This window comes from Neolamprologus brichardi, chromosome 3 (assembly GCF_056152115.1).
Source record: "Neolamprologus brichardi isolate AB-2024 chromosome 3, ASM5615211v1, whole genome shotgun sequence".
NCBI classification, from domain to species: Eukaryota; Metazoa; Chordata; class Actinopteri; order Cichliformes; family Cichlidae; genus Neolamprologus; species Neolamprologus brichardi.
The window spans coordinates 8,582,358-8,591,805 of record NC_142106.1 but is presented as its reverse complement, the minus strand read 5'-3'; the positions used below and the strand labels follow the sequence as shown (position 1 = coordinate 8,591,805).

At 40.4% G+C, this 9,448-nt stretch overlaps 1 protein-coding gene across 1 annotated transcript; it reads left to right on the top strand.

The window, feature by feature from the left end:
• Positions 1-209: 209 nt before the first annotated feature.
• On the top strand, positions 210-9,283 carry cysltr3 (cysteinyl leukotriene receptor 3). The gene is made up of 5 exons (XM_087838101.1): positions 210-246; positions 404-587; positions 4,776-4,943; positions 5,255-5,422; positions 8,617-9,283. The coding sequence occupies exons 1-5, from the start codon at positions 210-212 to the stop codon at positions 9,131-9,133; spliced, it is 1,074 nt and encodes a 357-aa protein (XP_087694227.1). The 3' UTR covers positions 9,134-9,283.
• The last annotated feature ends 165 nt before the right edge of the window (positions 9,284-9,448 follow it).

Here is a 9,448-nt window from a genome sequence, read left to right as displayed (position 1 = left end):
AAGCTGGATTTGAACCTATTTCGATATTACATACCAGCTAAAACAAACTAGCTTAGTTAGCTAAAAATGGGTATTCCAGTATTTAGCCACATCCTGTCCATTACCATCAAACTTGACAACAATACTAATTTAAATAGCGTTTCCAAAGAAAAAAGAAACACTTTATTCAGTTCTACAATCTTTTAAAGACACTTAGCTGGGCCTCAGTCATGCTGAGCTTTGCCCTGTTATTTGAATACACTAATGGTATGTATAACACTTCTGATTAATTTTGTATTAAATGGTGCGTTAAAAATTAAATTCTATTGAGATTACAGATGATTGTAATCAAAAGTGTTCGTAACATTCACATTTCTGACACAAAAAATCGTCTTCTGCTAAAAATATTTGTGTGTTTCACCAGCACGACTGACGAGCATGACTGTTGCCACGAACAACAACGCTACAAAGTCCCACTTGGAATGTTTCTACAAAGATGATGCCTTCAAGTACAGCGCGTACAGATACACGTATCTGCTCGTGTTCCCTGTGGCGCTTATCTGCAACATCGGGGCGCTGGCGGTGTTCTTCAGGCAGAGCAGCCGCAGGTCAGGACATGCAAACACACAAACATGTACCTCTTTTTTCTTGGTTCTATGCATTGACTTATATTCAATTTACTTTATTCATATATGTTTTATTGTATTTCATATATATGTGTGTGCAAACCCACAAACACACATCAAGTTTCTCCTGTTCTCATTGTTTACCATTACAATAAGCAATTAGCAAACAAAAAGCATGTCTCTATCTCCTGAGCACTGAGATTACTGTAATTTGTTCTCATTATATAAAACTACTATGAACATCCCCGTGGTGAGGTGTGCGCACACCCAAATACAAATCCCAGAGGCCAACTTAAACATAAAAAAATCCCTTTACTGAGGTGTTACAGGCCATCTGGAAGGCAGTAAATAATCATACATCTAGGGGGAGCTCATACTAGGGAGGGCAACAAGTATGCAAAAACAAATAGATGCAAATTGAGGCTCTAATAGACACACAAGGTAAACAGGGAAAGGACGGCTAAGTGGGGAGGTGAATAGGACCATTGTCTCACAGCAGAAGACCAGGATTTGAATCTAGTGCTGGGCCTTTCTGGCATGTTTTCTATCTGGTTATGTTCCCCAGTCCAATTGCATGCATGGGGTTAGTTTAACTGGTTATTGTAAACTGGCTATGGATGTGAGTGGCTGTCTGTCTCGGTGTCTTAGCTCTGCAGTAGATTGACAACCAGTCCAGGCTGTAACAGGTGTGATGCACTATGACAGCTGGGATAGGCTCCAGCCCAACCACAACCCTTTGTCTGACAAGTGGAAGAAAATGGATGAATGAGTAATCAGGGACAGTGAAAATACCAAGTTGACAGTTGAAACTAAGACATTAACAAAAGAAGTAAAAGTAATAAGCCCCAAAAGACAAACACTTCTAAGATAATAAACAAAATCAACATAAAGAGGATCATTACAAAGATGAAGACATCCAATGAGATCCAAGAAAACATTAAGGAGGTTAGACTAACTGGTAGTCTCAAAACTAAAGAAAACCACACTGTAGCAGAATCACTTCTTGCTAGAAAAGTAGCAATGACTAATAGTCTGGACCGTAAACAGAAACTGGAAATGATAAGTGCAACCATCATACGTTTACTATAATTACAGAATTCAAAGAAACGTTAAATATAAACTTAGAAGTTCCCACAGAAAACTCAAAATAACCCCACAGATCCCCACAGGCTGCGACACTGTGACTTACAGCCATCGTCAGAGCGTTGTGTCAAAGGGGGTAAACAAGAATCAAAGGGTCTTCTCCACTGACATCCATCCAACTCAATGGGTGGATGTCAAAACAGACAAACATGTGTCTGTAACTGAGATCTAAGCATCGGCTGTAATCCGCTGAGGTTATTGTTGCTGTTTATCATTAAAAGAAGTAAATATTTCTGTTATCTGCACTTTTGCTCTCAGTTCAACTTTTTTTTCACCCAGCAACATCAGAAAACTCAAGTATGTTTATCTTTGAGGACTTCAGTGACTTCCATCAACTGCTAAAATTTTAAAACATGAGACTTTTACTGTTTAGTATTAAAATATTTTGTGTTTATTCAGCCAATCCCAGAGGAGCACTTTGGTGTCGTACAGTGAACCATTGTCTAAAAAACTCCAAGAATCTGAAGCAGAAAGACGTCATTTTTTATCTACGGATTCATTTCAGGAGCATGAAGTTCTTTTTCCTCGATGTTGGCGGAGGACTTTCTGTTTACTCCGGCTGCTGTTTAACTGATGGGCTTTCATTTTTTTATGGATGCGGAAGAATGTCGTTGAACTTTCACGGCTTGATGGTATGCGGGTGGTTCTTTGTCTCGTACTGCTCAGCAGTGCGTTGAAGAAAAACACGTTTTTTGTCGACAGGTTTGTTCCTATTTCACAGTACTGAAATACATCACACAGCAACTTTTGCTTTTAAAACAAAGATACACCAGTAATAAAGTAAGCTTAAACCTGTAGTTCCTGTTTCATTACATCAGAATTCCAAGTGCAGAAAACAAACCGGTGGCTTTCATAACAACGTCATACTGGAACTGGCATTTTTCCATTATTTTATGGGCAAACGTGTTTTCCTAGCTCGCATCAGGTTTACTGTAAGGTAACCAACCTGCTGCTCTTCCTCTAACAACTCACTGCATGTGCTCCTTCTTGTTTTTCACATCCCTCAATTTCTCATGCAGATCCTCTCTCGACAAAGGGTCCAAGCCAGACAGATATTTACATATTTTCATATTATATTGTTACAGCCCTGCTCACAAGCTGCAGCAAGTAAAGAGACCTTCTTTATTTGAAAAGAATTAATCATTTAGATGTAAAACAAAAAAGCAGGTGGCAGAGAGCAAGAAGTGTTGCCTTCATCCACACTTGATATATAATGTAGACAGTTAAATCCAGGCAACACCCAGAGAAACTTGCACTGCCACTGCATGACCAACTTCTAAAGCAGAGCTGTGCATGCTAGTGTAACAGAGAAACACCAATAAGTTCCTATAAATACTTCATCAACGCAACGCTGCAATACTTCATCGGAAACATCACTGCGTTACCTCATGTTGGACCTTGATAGACTTTTATTGAATCCTTGTGTTCAGGTCTGTTTGACCTGTTTTCATAGTTTATCAAAAGAAAAGTATCCAATTATTTATTATTTGAAACTCTGATTTCTTTCTTTTGAGTTATTTCTTACATAAATAACATATTCATGTTATACACTAGGTGTTTGGGTCTTTGTGTGTATGTGTGCCGTGTCTTTCTATTCCAGCCTTGCCTACACAAAGTTGCAGTACTATATCCTTGCATTACATTTATTGCTCCCACATCCATACCACACACATTTCTTCTGGTACACAACGGACAAGAATTCCCTGTGTGGTTGTGCAGGGGCGTAATTTCCAGGGTGGTATATATAACCCCCCTCCCCCTCCCCCCAATAAAATTCTGAATTATCTTACATAAATAGGCTCTTGATTGTCTTTACTGATTTCAGGTATTAATAGCATGTTTAACCATCTGGGAATTTACCCAGATTTATTTATTTATCTATTTATTTATTCAGAGATCTTGACACCCCCCCCAATTTTCAGCACAAAGTTACGCCGGTGTAGTTGTGTATAGCCACGAGCTTTGAGACAAGCAGGAAGATGATGAAGAGCTTCAGAGCATGAGACCTTTTGACTTCACCAGAAAAGATCTAAATCTCTAAAAAGTTAAAGAGTTATTAATATCTAACAGTCTGTGATCGGGCTTCCCTGACACGTGTCGGCGTGCATGCTGTACTGAAGGCCGACCTCATACGACTGCGTGAAATGTCTGTTTACTTTTTGTTCATTTCGTGCTCGTTGGGTTAATTTGCTTATCAAATTGCATACAAATTAGGGGCAATATCATCGCTAGCAGCTTGTTTATGCACCATGCAAACATGATCTCATGATAAGATCCAAACTTGGGATAACCGTCACGCTCTGTAATTATGTGCAGGTGCGTTCACAATAAGAGTTTTATGTAGTTAACAGTTACCTCCATGCAGCCTTGCTGTGCCTGTGACTGACACCTGACATATGTGAGTGATGAAGCCTGCCCACATAAAGGCTCAGCTCTTCATTATGCAATGTGTGAAACTTGCAAAGTCACAATATACACAAAGATATCAGTAAAATTCACTGCTGTGTCTGCTGATGAGATCAGCCTGGAGTCTCAGTGGATGATGACGTTTGTGAGCAATGCTGTGATCTGTAATGAGTAGGGAACAGGTGGAGGAGAGCCTGGAGAGGTGGAGGCATGCTTCAGAGAGAAAATGACTGAAGGTCAGACAGTCAGGGTTGGTTTGGAGACAGTGGCACTGACAGAAAGAAAGGAGGCAGCAAAGCGGAAGATGTTCAGATCTTCATTGGAAGAGAGCAGGATGGACAAGTTAGAAATAATGCATCAGACGAACAGCTGATTTACGCATTTCCCCTTAGAGAGCCCCTCTCCTGTTCTCTGTTAATCTACTGGCCTACAAAGCTGTGAGGTAACACAAGCCTAGTTGCCTAAAACCGAACCTCTTATTAAAATCCACATCCGGTTGCTCTTCAGCTGTAAGTGCTTCAATAATTAAGTGAAAATGTCAAAAAACAAAACAAAAAAATGACTTTTTTTTTGTCCCTTTAAGAGACTTTAAATCATCCATCTTTTTCCTTGTCCCCTCAGGAGGTCGGCCTCCTGTGTGATCATGATGAACCTCGCCATATCAGACGGCAGCTTCTCCCTGACCCTCCCGCTGCGATTGGCTTATTACTTTAATGAAGGGAAGTGGTTCTTCCCAGACTGGATGTGCCGACTGTGCGTCTTTGGCTTCTACGTCAACCTGTACACCAGGTAATTCACATTCACTGATCGTCACATCCCTTTAGGGAGCATAATTAGGTTTATTTGTAGTCCCCCAAAATATGTGTGAAATCATTATGTTCAGAATATGAGTATATATAAAAGTAATAAAGTATAATAAAAGTAAAAAACAATCATTTAGTGACATCAAACAAACATTTGCATTATGGGGACGTTACGTCCTCAAACATAGGATGAGTCCATGTGTAAGACCTCACATCACCACCTATACCAGTAGACAAACACACACACTTAAAACAAACGACAGACCTTTACTAAAATAACCCTCTTCCGTCCTTCAGCATCCTCTTCCTCACTCTGCTGAGCGTGCTGCGCTGGTTGGCTGTTGCTCAGCCGCTCCGTCACCGCTCCTTAGCTACGCCTGCTCGAACCTTATGGATCTGCCTGGGAGTCTGGGTGTTTGTGGGCGGATCCTCTGTGCCCTTCCTGTCCAATGGGGTTGTACATAGGTGAGACATCCTGCAACATGTTTTGTTTTCTTCTTTGTTTGTTTTCTTTTTTACGAGACTTTTTAATAGTTTAACAAATACTTTATTTCATGATAATATCTATGAATTGTTTTTTTCATTATTTTTTTTAATTGGATTTAAAAAAATGTTTAGTGAAGGTTCATTTTAAATGTTTGGATTTGATATTATAACTTTTTTTTTCAAATTTTACATATGTAGATCCTTACAGCTGAAATGGTTTGATTTTCAGGTTTTAAATTAAGGGCTCAGGCCTGAAAAATGTTTATTGTGATAAATCCAGTTGAAGGTGTTTTCCCTTTTTTGCATGCCGTTGTTCATTGGATTCACTGGACGTTTTAGAGAGATATAAAAAGTTGCGTCCATGTGGTTTTATCCTTGATTTGGCTTTAATGCTTTCGCACAAACTCAGGAGGAACCTTGTTGGAGTGTAATCAGATTAGCTGCTGACTGATCCCATACTTCCTGCTTTGTCTCATTTTTTTCAATGACAAAATTAACTCACTCTTGAACAAGTTTTACAAGGTCTGAAAACCTTTCCCTGACAAATGAACCCCGCCCCAGGTGTTTTCATTTGTTACAGTTCTCTCTCACATGTGAAATGAATAAGAGAGCAGATTTAAGCACATCCCAAGGCCTTAAAACCATTAAACTGGTTTCCGTGTGGTTTATTAGTAGGCATTGTGTCTTGTGTTTGGATTTCCAGTAAAATTAACTGTGATTTCACGCCTGTGATCAGTTTGTGTATACTTATCATGATAGATTTCGCCCGATATTGTCACGGTTACTGGAAGAACTTAAACAAACAAGGAGGCAATGTTTACTATTAGCAACAGTACAGCAAACCTTCCTCACATATTTTCCAACTGAAAAACACAACATTGTCATTAGTTACTATCTCTCCTCTGCACAGCCTTTTCATAGACTCGATGGAAAAGACAGACTAAGCTTTCCTATCTGACAAGGGCTGAAAATACAGACGTGTCTTGAAATGCCTGCAATGTGCTGTCTGATAGCATCAGAGTCTCAGAGCAAATTCTTTTTATAATATGAATATAAATAAATACAGATTCTTTTTGGATCATTAATCACATAAAACTGCTTTAGTAGAGTCCTAAAATAGAAGTGTATAACTGGAAATGAACTAAATCGGCCCACTTTCCCTGACAGTGGTCTTTGTCAAATTGGTCTGAGGTGCAGGGAATGTATGTCTTCCTGTGTACAGGAAAACTAACAGTCCTGATGTTGAGGGGAGATGATAAAAACATCAGGGAAATGTCTCCTCTGGGAGGTGATGATAGAACCGAGTTCTTGTCCACCTGAAGATGCAAGATTCCCAAATGAAACAATCGTCTCTTTAGACAAATGTCCCCCTGATCAAAAACTGACTGAAGATCTTTTTTTATCTTTACAATATTGTGGTATATCATAAATTTCTAATCTGTAAAGTAAATTTGCCTTTGAAAAATAACTGAAAAAGAGTATGAAGAAAAAATATTTAATTAGCATATTTACCAACTGTTGGTTCTCATCACTTGTCAGCCAGTCAGACCATTTCCCCAATATTGGAAACCTTAAGTCTTAGCACTATTTAAACGAGTGAAAATGTAAAAAAAAAAAAGTGACGGCTGGTGGTAAAAATTCTTTCTGGGGTGGGGGCACCATTGGGTCTGTCGACTTTTCATTCTTTTCTTTGACTGAGTGCCTTAAAAATGTTGCAGTAAATAAACAATCAAATTTTACTTTTACCGTTTCGTTTTTGAAGTTGCCATCCTCAGTCAAAAACTAGCTAATGAGTTAGTCCTTGTTCTTCTCCAGGACAAGAGTTCCTGTGCTGTGGCGATGTGTGAATGTGTGAATGATGCTAAACTGTCCAATCAAATTCTTAAACAAGGCAGTTTTTAAGGCAAGTGGTCAAGGACACATAAACCAACTCCAGACTTCCATTTTGCGGCTTCCATGGAAGGAAGTCGATATATATGAACTATCATGGCTCAAGAGTTGGGAGTTCGCCTTGTAATTGGAAGGTTGCTGGTTCGAGCCCCGGCTTGGACAGTCTCGGTCTTCACCTACCACCTACTGGTGTTGGCCAGAAGGGCCGATGGCGCGATATGGCAGCCTCGCTTCTGTCAGTCTGCCCCAGGGCAGCTGTGGCTACAACTGTAGCTTGCCTCCACCAGTGTGTGAATGGGTGGATGACTGGGTGTGTAAAGCGCTTTGGGCTCCCTATGATTAGTAAAAGCGCTATACAAATACAGGCCATTTACCATTTAATGCATAATCTAATGAAGTTTGACCACTACACAACTACAGATGTTATTTAAGCAAACTGTACTTATTTATAACGTCGTAAGTTTGGAATGAATAGATTGTGTGTGACGAATGTTACGTCCCCTAAATATTTTTATGGGTTAGTGCCCTAGCATCTTCTATTGACAAGCTTCCTTTGCTCTACACATAGTTTCTACCACTGAGACCGAAACACTTTTTTAATATGAGACTGTAAACATGTTTATTTCTGCTGTAAAGTTGCCATTTTAACAGGTGAGTCTATGGACCCCCCCTACTTTTAGAGTCAGCCTCAAATAGACACCTGAGCTATGGCTTTTTTTTTTTTCTTTCAGCCACTGCACACATGGTGTCACAGCTCACACACCAAGATGCTTATTATTTTTAATGAGCAGAGTTGTTTTATTTATTCAGTGTTAAGCTTCCCTGCAGGACTCTTAACTTAACAGTTGAATGTTTCTAGTTCAATAGACGGTGACTTATGTTGGAAATCTTTGTGCCAGTTTATGATTTTCTAACCATTTGTGAGGTGGTTCAGTTGGATTTCAACACATTAGCTTTATCTGGTAATTCTGAAATATATAATAAATATTGATACGCACTAACGCCTATAACACTGCACTGCCGTAGAGTGATTGAATAAATAAAGTTCAAAAAGGTGGCGGCTGGGCTGTGGGGTTTTTATTCATGCCTTTCCTCCTGTCCCCTTGATTGTATTTGGAAACAGTCTGACATGCTGCAACATGCTCAAAGAAAACATGTTCAATACTCGTGCCAATGTTAAAACAACAAAAATAAATATAGGTTATGGTGCTTCTAAAAGGTGCTTCCTTAAACCATAACATATGTCAAGCTAATCCAAAGTTAATAATCTGTCTCTCTCTCAGGAACAATGCAACTCGCTGCTTTGAGCCAGAAACCCCAAAGTCCTGGTGGATTATCCTGGTGTTAAACTACGTGGCCGTGACTTTTGGTTTCCTCATACCTTTCCTCACCATCATCATCTGCTACAGCAAAATCATTCGACAGCTAACGGCCGACTCGAGCCCCAGCGGCACCAACCTGGCCAGCAAGAATCGCACTCGCAACCGGAGGCGCTCGGTGCATTTGGTCAGCATGGTGACAGCGACCTTCCTGCTCTGCTTTCTGCCCTATCACCTGGTCCGCTCGCTGCACCTGCACGCTGTGTGCAACCGCTGGAACTGCAACATCTTGCTGGCCCTGCAGCGAGGGGTGGTGGTGACCCTGTGTCTGGCAGCGTCGAACAGCATGGTCAACCCGCTGCTGTATTACTACTCTACAAGGACGTTCAGGGAAAACTTGAGGGAAGCCCACTCCTCACTGCGGTCCAGCAGAGGAGGGTCCATCAAATCGGCGAGCATGAAACGGAGGAACACCAGCTGAGGAGGCTGTCGAAGTGAGGCTGCTAACAAGGTTCCTCATAAACGCTTTGAGTTAGACTTTGTTTTATCTACTCCAGTGGAAATATAGATAACATTCCACTAAAGCTCTGAATCTTCTTTCCTAATATGGAGAGAAAAGCCGGTGGAACTACATGACTGAACTTTTCACTAGGACTAAGAGTCCCTAAAGGGACAAACGGACCAAAAAGCTACCAGGAAGGACCTGAAGGACTGTATGGAGTTGAGAATGGTTCATGAGTTTTAATGGACTCCTAAACCCTTCTCAAAGGACTTTAATGGGTGCTTCTGAAGAGGT